The following is a 16,722-nucleotide window of genomic DNA, read 5'->3' on the forward strand; positions in this document are numbered from 1 at the left end:
AAATTTCATGACAGGGCAGATCTTCTGGAAGGTTTAGTTGCTTGAAACTGTATTAACCAAATGTTTGTCAGTCTTGCTGGGGGCTGGAGGTTACCCTTGTTGTGGGTACAGCCAGGTACTTCTCCTGAGCTGCTGCTGTTCGTGTGAGCATTTCTCCTTTTCCTCCCTGGTGGCTAACATGGCCAGTGATGATGTTTATGCCTCTTTCCTTTCGGGCAGGAAATGGAAGATGCCCACTTAAATGCTGTCCTCATCCTGGGAGAGGCATTTGCATCTGAGGAACCTTTTGATTTTGGCAACCAAAGCACCACTGAAAAGATCCACGGTTTAATTCCCGTTATGCTGAAGCATCGGCTTGTCCCTCCACCAGAGGAGACCTACTCTCTTCATCGGAAGATGGGGGGTTCTTTCCTCATCTGCACCAAACTGAAGGCCAAAATTCCCTGCAAAAACATGTTCCAAGAGGCATATAGCAAATACTGGAGCAGTAGGGGCAAGAAGCCAGAGGAGTAGTAAGAATGAACTAACACGCCTTGTTCTGAGGGCGCAGCTCGCCTGAGCATTGCAGAGAGCGTTCCAGCCTCCCGTGTGTTGCACCCCAGCTCTCCATCCTCCCGAGACGCAGCAGCCTGTGCGCCAGAAGCAGTGTGTTTCACAAGGACAGAGCTGTTCTTTCGCGCTGTGTCTGTCCTACACTGACCGCCAGTACAGTCTGCAGCTTGCAGGCAACTGTCTTCTCGAGTGCTTTTGTACCATTTCAAGGCACCAGCTGACTACCTTGAATGCATTTTTAACATTGTGATGGTGGCTGCGTATTGATTGGGTTTTATAATGAGTAGGGGGAAGGAGGACAAGCGCAGAATTTAATATTGAAACCTGTTTGTAATTCTCCAAAAAAATAGTTTTATAAAAACCTCCCCTCTTTCATGCTAAGGTGGAATTCAAGTAGTTTTCGTACTGTGAATTACAGAATGGAATACCGAGGTGTGCCCTACAACAGACACCTTCAGCACCTCCCCCCGGCCCCCTTTTTCTAAGTCAGGTGGTGGCAGTCTAAGAACCCTCCTCGATTTTGCTGACATTGATTTAACGCCAAGGGGGTGTGTGTATGTAGAATGAAGTTTTATGCTTTCTGCCTCTTTTTGGCTTGCGAGCTAAACATAGGAAGTGTTTTAAAAATTTGAGAGCTGAGTGCCAATCTCTTTTAAGCACGTACACTCACAGCCAGTCTCAGTTCTGGGAATCAAAACACATAATCAACAGAGCTGTATCTGAGCACGACTAGTGGGATTCTGCACTGCCTCGTAGGTACCAGCTTTCCCGAAGGCGAGTTAGATGAGCTACAGCCGACACCAGCTGCTTGCTGGACTCCTAACCAAGGGCCTAGTCCACTTGTGTCTCTTCCTGTAATGCAGAACTTGCATCAGGGCAGGCAAACACGTAACGTCTCTCGTGAGCATTTCAAGCTTTTGCTGAAACTTCACACGTTTAAAACCAGATGCAGTTTTGAACTATTGGAGTCAAGCTAGGAAATTTACTTAGATTTTTGTACAAAGCCTGTACCTGTACGACTTCCTGATTTCAATAAAAAAGTGCTTGTGCCGTGGGCCTTCTGCCTGCAGTTCTTCATCTTCTGGTGTGGTAATGCATAGCCAGGTGAAACCTGTCCTGGTCTGTGGTGGGAACTGATGAGCAGGAGAAGCTCCCCAGCTCCTTGTTGCATTGTTTGGTCAAAGAACCGCTACTACCCTTGTAAAGCCATCTACCTATTGCCACTTTATTCCTTTGTCTTTCCAGTGCAGCTGTGTTACTAGCGCTAAGTGATGGTGACAAGTTTACCAGAAGGACATCAGCCTGAACATCTGTCTGGCCATGAAAATCCCTGGTAATTGACTTATTTTCTTGTTTTCCTTTGTTTTAATCACTGTTACCAGTCTCCTGGGCACAGGTCTTTTTGCCTTTCCTCCACTTGTGAAGAAAGAGTGGCTGTGGGAGTCGATGCTTACCTGGTGCTAGTAAGGCAGATGTCCTTACCTGGCACGTGCCAGACGCTTAGCGGCTGGCTCAGCTGGTCCCACTCGGGTAACTCAGCCCAGGAATGCACAAGTTGTATCATCTTAAACTTCTGTACATAAGAAATGCTGACTGCTGATGCTGCCAGAGGTAAAGAACAGGTAAGTGAATACACAGTCTCTATCAGGAGGGACCTCTGAGAAATGGGAGAACAGGGTATTTTATTACCTTTATTCCAAGACCATAAACACATAAACTGCTTCATTTAAAACCTAGTTGGGAAACACCCAGTACTGTTTAATTCAACTAAAAGTACTGGTCAGGTTATTCCTAACCCTTTGAGAAGGGTGAACTCTGCTGTTCAGTGAAGTAATAGTTTTGCATTAAGCTGTTCAACTTGGTACACTGATAAAGTAACTTTCCTTGTTGTTTTGGGTTCTGATAGAGTTTACTTTTTCTTGTTTGGATCTAGACCTTGCAGCTGTGAATAGGGTGGAATTGTTTGAGATGTTCAATGTTTATGTTAAAAGTTAAAAAGCAAAGTATAAAAAGCTGACAAGGGAATTGGATTAGGTGAGCTTGTGAGCAAGACTTCTGAAGGTGAAGGTTCAGAGTCGGTATTTTCACAGAACTCCTAAAGAAGGCAAAATAACTAAGAGCATTACAGTTTGCTTTTCTGGGAAGCAGAACTAGGTGAGATTGGTACATTCGTGGGACCACAGCTCTGTTGTATACTGTGCTGGGGAATGTGTGCAACTCTGCAAACATTTCCCTTCCCTTGAGAGACAGTATGTTTAAGAATAACATTTAAGAATAATGTTTAAGAAGCTCAATGATGGAGTTGTTTTGCATTTGCCTCAAATATAACAACTAGCAGAAGAAAGATGTTTCTTTATTAGGAGAGCTAATTAGAGCTTTCAGTCCCCAGTTCTCATGGCCTTTTGTGTATGTTCTATACATTTTTCTATACAATTTCTACAGCTCTGGCTAAAGAGTGCAAGTCCTATGAGGACCAGCTGAGGGAATGAGGTGGTTTAGCCTGGAGAGTAGGAGGCTCAGGGAGACCTGATCACTCTCCACAACCACCTGGCAGGGGGCTGGGGGGGGGGGGGGGGGGGGCATCGGTCTCTTCTCCCAGGTAACAAGTGACAGGACCAGAGGAAACAGCCTCGAGTTGCTCCAGGGAGGTTTGGATTTGGTATTGGGAATATTTTCTTCATCCAAAGGGTGGTCAAGTATTGGAACAGGCTGCCCAGGGAAGTGGTTGAGTCACCATCCCTGGGGGTGCTTAAAAGCCATGTAGATGTAGCACTTGGGGACATGGTTCAGGGGTGGGCTTGGCAGTGCTGGGTTAACAGTTGGACTCTGTGATCTTGAAGGGCTTTTCCAACCAAAATGATTCTCTGAGGAATTGCATGTTTGTGTAACAGCTGTGGAGAAAGTGTGACCCAGAAACACTGTGCTCTGGCTTCAAGTCAAAGAGAAGCCGTGACACTTTGCAGTGAGCAAGAACACTCGGTCGCTGCTGCTTGCTCCGTGCCAGCTAATGCATTTGCTTGACCAACACACATAGGTTGAGGATGAGACCAGTTCTCTGTTGCAGCATGCTTCTCTATTCTAGAAAAATCCTCCTGCAGAAAACTATTTTGTTCCACAGGGCAAGCTGGAGGTTAAGTCTGCTTCTCTGAAGACAGGGATTTTCCATTCTGAAGAATCAAAATTTGGGCTACATGTGATGTAGGTGATTTTTCCTACCTCCTTTCTTTAGTCAACCTGGCTGCTGCACCAAACCAGAAAAGGAACGCTGAGGAGCAGAACAGGAAGCCTAACATGCACTTTACTTTCTGCTTTTCTGATGTCCAAATCCCTTGACAATGAAATCCCCTTTCCCAAGACCTTCACAGCTGTGATGGTGCAGCTGGAACCATGGGAAATTAAAGTCACAGCGCAGATTGTAGAAGTCCAAGCTCAGAAAACAGATGTGCCAGGAGACACCTGCGGTGGGTTGAACCCAAGGGCTTAAATCCACGTAAGCTGGGGTGAGGGGCTGAGAAAGTGGGAATTTTGACTGAAGGAGAGAGAGGATCAGCAGCTGTGGGGTACGGTGGCCTGTGGCCATCGCGTGGGAAGCACGCTGACTCATCGGGAGGGTACTGCTGCCACTCTTGGTGACAGGAGAAGACCCAGGCTGGCACCACTGGATCAGTAACAGCAGAGTCCTGTGTTCCTGCTGCAGCGGGGTGTGATGGAGCTGGGACTTCTACCAAAAGGGTAACGGGTGAAGAGGAAGATGTCCCACCAGGCAGTCTCTGGTATGGAGAAAAGCTCAGGCTGAGTTGTGAGGAACTGGTGGCCAATGTGAAAGCATCAGGGCACATGCAAAACATCTCAGGTATTTTGAGATGTGCTTAAAGATCTGTGAAAGTCAATTTGATGTTGGTAGCTCTGAAATAAGCAGGAATCCAGACTCCAGCCTCTAACAACAGGACAGCTGAAACATTTGGTGTGGAACTAAATGAGGGAGGAAAAACAGAAACAATGGCTATGAATACTGACACTGAACAGATGACCTAAGAAAAAGGTCAAGAAAACTGTAGTTGAAGAAGTCCAATATACTGAAGTATAAGGTAGATGGCTTTGCATTTTCAAAAAAATTGTAGCTTTTTCTGAAAGCTGTTGGAGCTAAATTGATTTTCTCATTCCTTTTCTTCCTACCATCTATTTGTGCAGATGTGTTGCAACATGCTGGTTTTATCTGCAAGAACACCATTATTCCCCTTCCCCTTTCCTCCTCCAAGCTTAACAGGGGGAGGTAGGAAAAAAAGACAAAACATCTGCATTTCTAACAGTTCCCTGTTTTATTGCAGTACATCAAAGTAGGTTAATATTAAGTGTGTTACCAACATAAAATATTGGCGGTAAGTCATTTTTACATTGTTGACTTCTCCACCTTAAATATTTCTGTGCAAAAGAATCTACATCATTGTTCTGTAGCAGAGAATCTCTTACAATGTCCCCTACAACATTGAGGGCATTAAACAAAATAGTGAGAAGAGGCAAAAAGCAGAATCTTTCCCCCACACGCACACTTGTCAGCTTTTATACTCTAAAACAAAAAAGTGATTACATCTATGCCATGCAAAACTGTACAATAATATTACAATGAAAAACCTAAAAAACATTTTAAAAATAAATGATATGAAACTGTCATACATAAAAAGGCAGGTATAATTGCTCTGAAATACCAACACTGGTTTGTTTGTGGATTTCTTCCCTGTGGATGAGACTTCCTTAAATGCAGAATGAAAATAGGTTGTACTGAGCTGCGGCTGGAATGAAAGACTAAGAGTTGGAATTCAGACTGGAAAGCCTGCAGCAGTGTGGTTTCTGGGGGTGTTTATCAAATAATAGTGTGAACAAAGCATGTGGAAGGGTGCAGTTTGTGTTAGTGCAGAAAGCTGTCCCATTTCCTCTGTGGAACCGATTCCTATTAACAAAAAAACCACAGCAGAAGCTACCATGTGCCACTGATTCCCAGAGGTTCTCAGACTAAGGCTCAGGAGGTGTGGGTACTTGCACTGCAATACATTTTACCCTTAGTGTACTCATTTAAAATTAAACGTGTGTGCATGAAATGGAAAAAACCTTCTTCCACCCGAGAGCACATTTGTCGTGACATTCAGGGTCTGGCCGTGCAAGACAATATGGTGCCAGAATCAGTGTCTGTGTTAATGCTCCAACAGTTTTGTTCTGAAGGGCTGACGTGCTCTGAACCAGCTAGGTGTGGTTAAAACTATGTTGCTATAAATACACTTTTTGGACTTTTTTTTTTTGGTATGACAAGACCCTTAGCTTCCCTCTGCCATATACCTGAGAACACCACGCCTGGCTTCTAATTTCATCAGTCAAAGCAAAGAGAGAACATTCCTAACTCGGTTTTGAAACTTGTTATAATGGACAAAATGCACATTTATATCAAGCCACTGCAACTGAGAGGAGAAGCAGCAACTACTTCACACACAGGAATGTTTCTTCTTGAGGCCACCAGCTGTCTTCTACAGGTCAAAGGCAATAGAGAAGAGAGCACTACAGCCCTGCTTTGGGGTTTATGAAATGTGGAAGGAAGCCACGTATAGGTGTGCGCACACGTGCAGGGGAAAACCTATTTACCAAACCTTTTTCATTCTATAACCTGGAATCCTCAGTAGCTGCCTGAATCCACTCAGATCCTTTGTTGCCATCAAAAGAGAAAAATGCAAAACCCCCAACCACCCGTGTGTTTCAGCAGTGTCAAAAATGCAAACACCTTCAGTCTCAGCCAAAAGGAAAAAATCAGCTAAGATACATACCATGTACAGAGAACATATGCTACAGCCAAAAACTCACCAGGAGGTTTTAAGCTCCCTGAACCAAACGCAGCCCTCTAACTGTGAAGAAATGCAAACATCAAATGTTAAGAGACAACTGTCTTTGAGATAGCAGTCAAGAGTCTTACAGTTCAAATGACCAAGTTACTTTTCCTAGCCCAATGAGTATTTAAAAAGCTCAGCTACAGTATGCATATATTTTCAGTGTTCACACCAACAAAAAAAGAAAGTGTGGTTTAAAACTGAGTGTATAATCAAATGGTCCCCAAGTATACAAAACTATTCAAGTCCTAGGACAACTTTTCTCTTTTCAAATAGGTAATGTGGTCATTTGCTTTTCAACTGAGAAGAACGGCTGCTGTTTCTCTTTTGAACAGATGCATATAAAAATGCACAGTACCAAACTAAAGATTAAATAATTTAGAGTAATCCTAAAGGAGAGTAATCCTAAAGGAGACTGCCAAGGCTTGGAAATTGTGGTGTACGAACAGTGTAGGCCTGTGGAGCTCTCATCTTCCGGAGCTCAGTTCTGGGACACAGCTGGCCTACGTCTGCCTGAAAACGTCAGGGGGTTTAGATCAAGAGCTTGCAGGCACCATATCAGAGTAAACATAGGGGTTTACTCAATTTAATCGTTTGCTGTGTCTTGGCTCTTTGGATTCCATTTTCAGATAGAGCATTAGCTCAACTGCAAAAAAAAAAAATTCCATAGAAAAGATCCTGTGACCCTCTCTCCGGGGACTGTCACGCAGGCTGCTCTGTCTTAAATGATTGCGTTTAATTGCCTTCTCTCAACATCAAAATAAGATTAATGTTTAAATACAACATACAGTAAATACAAAACTAGTCTGCAAAGGCTTTGAAAAGTGTGTGGACATGCTTCACCAAAAGGAGGGAATTGTGGGGAAAAAGCAGTGGCTATACTTGAAGCAATATGCAGCCTTTAAAAAGTAGCTGATGTGGAATTTTGATAATGCCAATAACGCCCTGCCTATCTGTCCCTCAAAAACGGAAAACTTTTCTGGGAAGAATTAATTTCAAGTGCTTAGCTGTTTTCTAAAGCTTTTAATATTAAATACCAGGCTTGCAAAAGTAGTAGCTTTGAAATGAAAACAAACAACACAACCAGCTTGCTACTCTGAAAAATCCAAACAGGAGAGAGACAGGCTTTTGGTGTGGTGATTTCTTAAAATTTCTTGAATTCCCATCCCAAAATAACACTGAATGAGCTTAAACTTGGACAAGCCTCTCAATTCAGAGTGAAAGAGAAATCTTATCTAGGAGACCCAGCATGATTAAATGGATTAGACGATCTGTGTCTCACTCCCTATTTCACGTTCAGGTCATACCTGAAAGTTACTGTACACGGTTTGAGCTTACCTACAACTTCTATTAGGGAAGACAGGAACGGGAAAACTCCAAACGTCTCTATGTGGGTGAAACACTAGATACTGCTGACTGCAAGGATACGGAATGGTTTAGTAAGAGCTGTAACAAGTTCCTGAAACCCACAAAACCCAGTATTCTAAATACAAAAAGCCCTTACATGTTTGAGTGTGGTTGTAGTATAAAGCCAGCAATGATACTACTGAGAAGAGAGACTCATTTAAACACACTCCCAAATGAAAAACACATCTGCCTTGCTAACCGAGACATTTTCCTCTTACCATCCGTTTGCACATCAGTCTCTCACTTTATTCTGTCAACTACGTAACCAGCTTTGTATTTGTTTTTGCAACTTCAGTGGGTTTTGTCTTCCACCGCAATGCTTTCTCTCTCCAACCTGGCCTGCCATTGGAACCAAACAGCAGGTGAGCACACGGGAACAACTGCAAATTGCACAAACCCACAGCACGGGTAGGGAGGGAGAGGAAAACCAACCTTGCCAGCGTGGCAGTCTCGGGTGACCAGGCATCTTCGACTACCACGGTGTGAACAGTGTGAGGTCAGTCTTCAAGGTTCGTCGTTGCTACAGCGCCAGCAGAGCCAGCCGCGGCTAGCTGGGGGCTAAGGGCACTCGTTTGGCTGATGTGCGTTAGCAACTGGTATTTGGTAACAACAGTTTCCTGGTTAGGGATGGTCAAGGAGACGTGGCAGACCGCTCCCTTCTGAGTTAAACCTGGCCAAAGGCTGACCCAGGGAAACAGTTTTCCTGCCAAATCCCGCTGCGTTCAACTCCCTTGCTGCCTGAAGGACCTCTACTGACGCGTGCCGTCAAGTTCCTCAGCCGCACAGCTGGCACACGAGAAGCCAGGGCAGCCGCCTGGCTGGCTGGTGCCCCTGGATGCCGGGGCAGGGGGTCACCTTCCAACTGTCATTTTTGCAAAGGACGGGGATCAACACAAAAGTAGGAATTACAGCTTCAGTTATGCTACCGCCAGAAGTAAAGAAATGTCGTGGTAGCACCGCGGGGACCTCTCCCGGCAGTGCAGCGAGTGCTACGCAAAAAGGAGCATCTGTCTCGCGAAAGGTTTTAGGCCAGGCCTCCAAGTCTGTATATTATCGAGCATGAAAACAGGGACAACACAAATCTTAAATTAAAGGCTCTCTTAAATAAGCATCCATCTTCTGCTGCATACACAATGTTTTTCTTCTTTGAATATATACATACGTATTTTACTCTAACATCTGCGTATTTATTTAAACTCTGTACTGTAGTAAAATATGCATCATTTTAATCAATAAGGATTTGCTGGCGACGATCAGATTGACATTCAAACGTGGTGGCTGAAAGCTTTTATGTGCCTCTGACATACTGATCATTCCCCATGCAGGGGAAGGGGTCTCTGTGCTACTTTTGTACAGTACAATGAGCTATTTCATGAAAACAAAATCCCTCTGAATTTTCTCTTGTTGATACTGGTCTGGTCTACTTAAGCTACTTTTTGAGAAGTGGAAGGAGGGTGGGATAAATATGTCCTTAAAAATGAAGCAGCTGTAACCACAAAAATGAAACCAATACTAATACAAATCTACAGCATCTGGTATTTACCAACACCCTAGCTTTGCTCGTTTGCTTCTGTCAAATCTGGGGAAGGGAGGGTGAGGCAGTGCCGAACGGTGCTGAAGATGACCAGCTTTTACCTTCCTCTGCACCCCACTCCCAGATCACTTTCAGACAGGGAATGGGGAGGGTTAGGATGATGAAGGTGAGAACTGGAACAAGTGAAGGGGACAGCCATGGGGACAGCAAGCTGCTGTGATGTCAAATCTGAGTGCTGAAGCAGTTCATGAGTCCCAACTCACGTGGTCAGAGCTCTCCAGGGAGAGGCTCTTGGTCTTGTGAGGAGAAACCGGGCTGGGAGGGCTGCTGAGGTTGGAGCTGTTTGATGCAGTAGAGTGTCTCGGAGAGTCGGAGTCCTGCAGTGCAAAGACACAGAGCACCGGTCAGTAACAGCACAGCAGGTCTGAGAGTGACCGAGGGCGTCTGAGCAACAGGTGACTGGATTCACAGGCCTCCGCTTGTTTTGCTTGTCCAAACCCAGTGAGATTTCCACCCCCGCTCTCCCCTCAGAATTTCCTGGTCTGGGGAGACTTCTGAGTAAGTGGTCAGATCACTCTGCTTTCAGCAGGCGTAACAGACACTGACATAAGGGCACAGCACCTGCAGGATTCTTGCAGCCTGCCTGTGGCCAAGGGCCTCTCGTCAGCAGAGTGTGCAGCTTCAGGCTGCTTGTGAAGCTTCAATGGCTCCTGCCTTTTCACAGACTGTCATCTGAGATGCTCTTGCACTAAACTAAGAACTCTTTGTAGTACGGGCTTCATCACAACTGCCTCTTCTATGTCACTCCCAGGATATTAACTCAAAGCATCCTATCAAATTACTCCAGCTGGATCTTCCAGAGTAGAACGCAACTGTGCCTGAGCTTGAGTTTGGGTTCGACTGGAAGGATATATTCAGTACCATGAAAAACCTGTGTGACCACTAATTTTCTCACTCCTTGGTAAGAAAATGGGCTGGGGAAGTTTTGCTGGCCAACTCCAGATTGAACCCTCCCACATAAAATATTCTTGGTTGGAGGGGCTGTGTTTAGTGCTGGGCAGGACTGCAGTCCTATCGCAATGACAGTTTTTCTGCACAGAACACCAATTATTAAATCCAGTTTCTCCTCTAAATGAAATTATTATATGTTAATTCTTAAACTACCTTGTTAACTTCAGGCACTCTGAGTACAAAATGTCTCCTTGGAAATGGTTGCCAAGAAAGCTTAGGAGTCTTTGCAAATAAAGGGCACAAGGAATATCACTACCTCAAGCTGTCGCAGGTCACTATCAAGCTGTTACTCTACTGAGCCAGTATTTTGGGGAGCCTCGTTACCCACGTATCTCCAGGTAAGGAGCGCAGAGAGCATCTTCTGCATGTTAAATACCAGAACCAGAGCTGGCACAGTTTGACGGAAGTTTTTTGTCAGCATAGCCTGATGACTCCCAAACTTGTAGCCAAACCCATGCCAGAATTTAACATTCTCATCTTTATCAACACACTTGAAATTTTTAACTCTTTCTCCTGCTGCTCACCTCTCGTTCGTAATCCCTTGTTGGCGCATCGCTGCCTTGGTCCAGGCCACCAGAGGATAAGGAACCGTCTGAGGGCGATGCCATAGGTTGACGCTTTGCTCCATAGCTACCTCCTGAGAATTCCCTCCGCAAAGCACTGCCATTCTGTGCCGACGATCCTAAAACATGCAGAAGAATGAAACTGTGTTAGAGGTACCCACTCAACGTACGGGAAATACGTTAGCTGTTTCTCTGGTTAGTTCTGCTTCCCTTCAGCATGTCCCAAGATGCTCAGCTCATGGCTTGCAGCTACAGGGGCTTTTTTATCTTCTCTGCTGCCAGCTGCGGTTTTCCCTAGGGATTCTCTGGTCTCCCCCTTGCCAGCATATGTGTCGGCACCGCACGCTTCACCCAGCACAGATACAGTCACCGTGTTCCCACTGCAGAATGGTTCCCCCAGCTGCAGAAACTGCTGTGGTGGCAGCCTAGTTCCAGTGGCCCCTTTCCCAGGGAATCAGGTGGGTGGTACCGGCCGGTACAGACTATAGCGGACACACACGCTTTCTGCAAGCAGTTGGCAATGTGCAGCAAACACGGTGTGTGCCACAGGAAGGGAAAAAACCAAGAGGAGTTGGGACACCCGTCTTGCCTCTGTTTTCTCGTGGTCCGTTGTTTAGTCACTTGCCTGGTCTCAACGCAGGCCACTGCGCTTGCTGGCACACCAAGGAAAGGCGTTTCCAACACATGCAACTCTTCCATACCAGCAGCCAGTCTCTATCGCTTTCTCGCTGCACTAGCAGCAAGAGAGGCATCGAGAGCTCTCCGCTGTTCAGCAACAAAGTTAATAACCATGGAGCTCGTGTGAACAACTTGCCACTGATTTAAAACACTTCAGCAGCAGCAAAGTAGTGCCAAGGGCTATTTTTTTTTTATTCAAATCTAATTTTATTTCTAACGTCAGTTTTAACAATTTGACAAATTACAAATGTGGGACTCAAAAAGCACTAGCTGCTTACGGGTGGGCTGTTCTGGAAAGCGAGATTAAAATACTGCGCTTGCCCTCAGCAGGCACTTCTGAAAACCCTGCCCAGTGGCAGTACGGATGGAAGCAAAGACAGGTCCTAGCCCCTTCCCTAAGAGGCTTGTGTACAGACCCCAAAGCAACACAGTTCTGTTTGCTTACGTGCTGCCAACCCGCTGCTTGCGCTCATCGATCGTCCTGGTTCTGTGCGGGATTTTGTGATCGATGGGATACTGACAGAGCCACTGAACACAGTCCGACTTTCCTGAGGCCGAAGATTCTGCAATGCAGACACACATGACACGTTTCCTTATTGACTGCTGGCTCAACCTTGGATGTTATTAAGTAAAGCCCCAAAACACAATTAAACCCCCAACCTTACCAGAGCTGAATTATCTGGGCAGCAGGGCAGCAAAATTTGCAAAATAATATTCTGCAGTTTAGTGCAGAGACTGGAAGCACACACAACACGATAGTGAAGTGCTGAATTACATGGACGGATGCAGACGACTGAAAGAGTATGTCTAATAATTCAATTCCTTGAAAGGATGGTTTGCGAGCCTAGTTAAACTGCTATAGATATATTCAGGTTACATTGCATAATGCGCACTTTCTGAACACAAGCTTCCAAGGTTCTTACTAAAATTTCTCTCTTTGATGCCATCACTTGTGCCATGCAACTTTATGCCATAACCATGTTAATCCCGAATGCCTGCAGAGTTATGAACACATAGTGGATTAATCTGTATTTCAATTACTTTTGGAATTCCAAAGGTATTAACATCATTACTCCAGACCTACACCAGCTGAGCCAAAGTGAGAATCAGCCTGTTTCCAGCCTGCTCAAAGAGGATGACCAGAGCACACCCCACTGTTTTTCTATGTATTTTGATTATCGCTCCTGATCTCCATCCTGAGAGTTCCAGTCCAGTGTGATTTTCTACATCGGTAAGTTACTTGACTGAAGTGGTGCTTTACTGAGGGAAGAGATAAAACACAGTTTCTCTACTTGGATATGGTAGTTCCTTAAACATAAGTTGTCCTTACAAGAAGGGAGAAGAATACTTTGAAGTGAGTTCTGGGAGATTTTATTTCTGCTTCTGTTACAGCTGACTTTAAGGGAAAAAGCTTCTCGGCTTATTTAGCCCGTCTCTCTGTGTGTGAGCTGGCTTCTTGGCCCAGAGGGACCTTCTAATGCCCACGTGTATCATTTTGTCTCTGGCTAAACATGAGACTTCATCCTGCTCCTGACATGATTTACACTATTAAATCAATAGAATTAACTAGAATTAGATTTAGGGGACTTTTACAGATGCGGAATATGAGAAGAACTGCAGGTAGCTCTGACTCCTTATCTCCACTTTTGTCTCCACTCTACACCCCCACCCCCACTGCAGTAACTCTTAATTTCTTCCTATTGATATTTAATTATTTCCCCATCCTCACTCTGAGATAAAGTAGCCACACATAAACCAATTGCAATTGTAATGCCTTTTTAAGCTAGGATGTTACAGAAATTTCAGACTGGAACAAAGATTCTACCTCCCACAAGGGCATTCTCAGACACCCTCAGACACTACCCATTTCTCTATCTGTATTTTAAAATGGGTAATTACACAGAGGCTTTGTAATGAACAGATTTTATACAGTTCAGACTTTATTAGATAGTTGCTACCAACCTCCTGTCAAATCCAGTCTTACAACGATCCTTAGAGTCATTGTTGTAACAGACCCCTTTGCTCTTACAGTCAACCTTTTCCTTCTCATTCCCCTACTGGGCCAGAAACGGCTTTTAACATGCAATAAACAAGAAAGAATTAAAATTTTCCCTCCTTCCTTCCTGACCTCTCTCAAACACCACCAAAAGAGAATTGGAGACCTTACCGATGTATAAACCCTGTTCAATTTTCCCCTCATCCATTGCTGCACTATTCTCAATAAGGATTCATGTCTAAAGGCTTAAAAAAAGCATCTTAAATAATTTGTGAGATCATACTGCTTTCTCTTGCTTACCTCCCCTCCCTCCCCCTTCTCTTCCCATGTGAACAGTCAACCTACTTTTTAGTACAAAATACTAAATTTTTGGCTCCTGTGTTCTTCACCATGCAATAAACAATCTTGAGTTACAGGTAAGAGCAGAGCATCCTGTGCATAAGCGGTGGAGGCTCCCCTGACACTACGCAAAGGAACTAACAGGCTGAGGAGTAAGTTACTGCTGTGTTTGGAGAAGCAAAGGAAAGCCCAGCACACCGCAGAAGGTGTGCACTGTGGTTAGCACACTGGAGTTGCAAGATCTTTTACACTTACAGAAACCTATAACGGTTCATTTTGCAAAGAACAATTATTTTTAATGATATGGCAATTAACCTCCTTAACAGTGACTGAGCAGACAACATACAGGCATCAGGGGGAGGAGGGAACGGGTGGGTGCATGAATAAGACTCATTTATTTTAACAGTGTATTCTAATGATGATTATTTTTCATTATCTCAGTTTGCAAAGTCCATGTAATTCCTTGTAGAAAGTTTATCCACAAAGCAAATCTTTCATTGTTCTTCATTCTAAAATAAAATAAGCACATGCCAGAGACCCTGGCATTTTGGACCAAAACCTCTGGAAGTGATATGCACATGATGCAGAAAGGGGGATTCAAAGAAAAATAAATGGCAGTTATTAGCAGTAGTTATAAAGCAGCAAAATGCAGCAAGTTAAAGGGGGGCGGGGGGTGGGGTGGGGGTGGGAAAGAAACCTGAGCTTGCTTTACTTGAAGAGAGACAAAACCCCCTCATTCAGAGCAACAATTCAAATCCTAGCAGGAAAATTCATCCCCACCGCTCAACCACACGGAGAAAAGTGAGAGAAGCGGGGGAAAAAAAAAAAATTGTCAGCAGAGAAGCTGCTTGCTGAGCAAAGTTAATCACTGTGGAATAGGGTGAGAGCCCCAAATCGGTTCAGTGCATCCCTTTCCCGGACAGGACGGAGCTGCTGTGGAGCTGCGGGTTCTGCATGTACCACCACTGCTACACGTGCAGCTCCGCGGCGTTACCGAGCCCCGGCTCCCGCACCCAGGCTAACTGCTCCCAGACAGCGCGGCAGGAGTGCAGAGGGTTTAACTAAACAGTTACAACACCTCTAAGGAACTGCTTCCCTGCCTTTCTCTGTCCATCGTGCCGCTTGTTATTGTTTTGGGGTTTTTGTTTTAAAGTAGCGTTCTGTTCATTACATTGTAAACCTGAGCTTTTAATTCTTGCCTGACATAACGTGACAGACCCTAAAAGCCCACTTTAACAGGTCATTTTTCGGCTCCCCTAGGATTCCGTGCTGGTTTAATTCCAATATCCCATCCGTCCCTGTGACCATGGTCCCCTTGGAGGGAGCGCTACCCTCCCTACACTAAAGTCTCCAAACACCAAGGGAGGGTGGACGGACACAAAACCAAAACTCCCAGCCTGGCTTGCCATACAGCTGACAGCACCTCTGCCCTCAAGCCACAAAGGAGACAAACGCTTCTCTTCATCCAACACTAAACCTCTAGTGCTCTGCAGACCTAACAGGTACGAGATCTTGATACTCCACGTTGCCCACTTCACTTTTTTCTCCATTTTACACTAGTAGGCTGCAACATTAGGATGAAGGATGCTCCTAAAGCAAAAATTAAAGAGTTATTGCCTGAAACACCAGGGGTCATTCCTTACTGAGCCCAGAGAGACTACTCACATGAGAAATGGAGGGCAGAGGGGGGTATCACAGTCCAGTGACACATCACTGCACATCAAACACAGAAAAATTTATAGTACAGTTGGCTTAAAAATAACTCCGTTAAACCCAGAACTGAAATACAGCTTCAGTGACCTGACAGTGACCCTCTAAGAGAGAAACAACTTTAAATTCATCTTAACAATATTCTTTTTTTTTTTTTTGCATTTCAATAGAGCATTCATTCCTCCTGTGTATTTGCATCTTCCTTCCTACCCAAAAAGCCAGGACGGATGCAGACCTGTCACCGCAGGGCACACTTTCCAAAATGCTGCAACTTCATTTTCGAACATTAATGGTTGTGACAACTGGGACTTCACAACAGTGACACGTGCCCATACACGTGCCCAGTCAAAGGTCAGCTGTGCAAATTTGTTTTGGAGCCTTATGGAAGAGGTTAATCTTCCTCCTGCATTTTCAAGTCCTCTCTAGTGTTGTAAGCAGGTACGTATCCAAAAACCTTCTCAGCGACAGGGATCTAGAACAGCAACCATACGGCACTCGGAGCAGCCTGGCAGCGAAGGTTTGCCAGGCGTGTCTGAAGGGTGTCCAAAGGCCACAGAAACCAACAGCGGCGTTTTCGTCACAGCAAGGGACACGGCTCAGACCCATACAAACCCTGTGCAACCAACCACCGTCACGTACATCTACCTCAGATAGATGATACCGGGATGCGCAACACAAGAAAAAAGAAAAGACCACTTCCACCCCCCCAGTTTACATTCCAGCTGAAGGGTATCTACAGAACAGTATCCCACCTCAGCCTCTGCTTAAAACTAGCAGGATTAAGAGGATCTACATCAGCAAATTGCCATCGTCATTAATTGTTGATCTTGCCTGTATGTGTTCTAACTTCACTTATTTACTTTAACCTAGAAACTGTCTGAGGCACAACTTCTGTCTCTCTGTTCAGTACTGGGTGAAAATTCTTGCATTCCACGTGATTTCATCATAAACAAACAGTTTGTAAGTTTGGTCCAACACAGACAGATCCAGAACATTTCCTAATGCAACCTGATATACAGCATCCTGCTATTGACTGCTGGAGGATGAACACTCTGGAACAGA

General features: G+C 44.8%; 2 protein-coding genes across 8 annotated transcripts in view; one reads left to right on the forward strand and one right to left on the reverse strand.

Moving 5' to 3' along the window:
• COQ8A (coenzyme Q8A) overlaps positions 1-1,602 on the forward strand; it is a 46,544-nt gene extending 44,942 nt beyond the window's left edge. For both annotated transcript variants that reach the window (XM_040612203.1, XM_040612204.1), the window contains one exon: positions 220-1,602. In XM_040612203.1, the coding sequence (XP_040468137.1) occupies positions 220-513 (294 nt within the window). In that variant the 3' untranslated portion in view covers positions 514-1,602. The remainder of the gene's footprint in view (positions 1-219) is intronic.
• Positions 1,603-4,852: 3,250 nt separating this feature from the next.
• The window catches only part of CDC42BPA (CDC42 binding protein kinase alpha), a 188,571-nt gene continuing 176,701 nt past the window's right edge, over positions 4,853-16,722 (reverse strand). For all 6 annotated transcript variants that reach the window (XM_040612198.1, XM_040612197.1, XM_040612196.1 and 3 more), the window contains 3 exons: positions 12,061-12,178; positions 10,899-11,056; positions 4,853-9,740 (listed from right to left, as the gene is read on the reverse strand). In XM_040612198.1, the coding sequence (XP_040468132.1) occupies positions 9,609-9,740; positions 10,899-11,056; positions 12,061-12,178 (408 nt within the window). In that variant the 3' untranslated portion in view covers positions 4,853-9,608. The remainder of the gene's footprint in view (positions 9,741-10,898; positions 11,057-12,060; positions 12,179-16,722) is intronic.

Source organism: Falco naumanni, chromosome 12, assembly GCF_017639655.2.
Source record: "Falco naumanni isolate bFalNau1 chromosome 12, bFalNau1.pat, whole genome shotgun sequence".
Lineage (NCBI taxonomy): Eukaryota > Metazoa > Chordata > Aves > Falconiformes > Falconidae > Falco > Falco naumanni.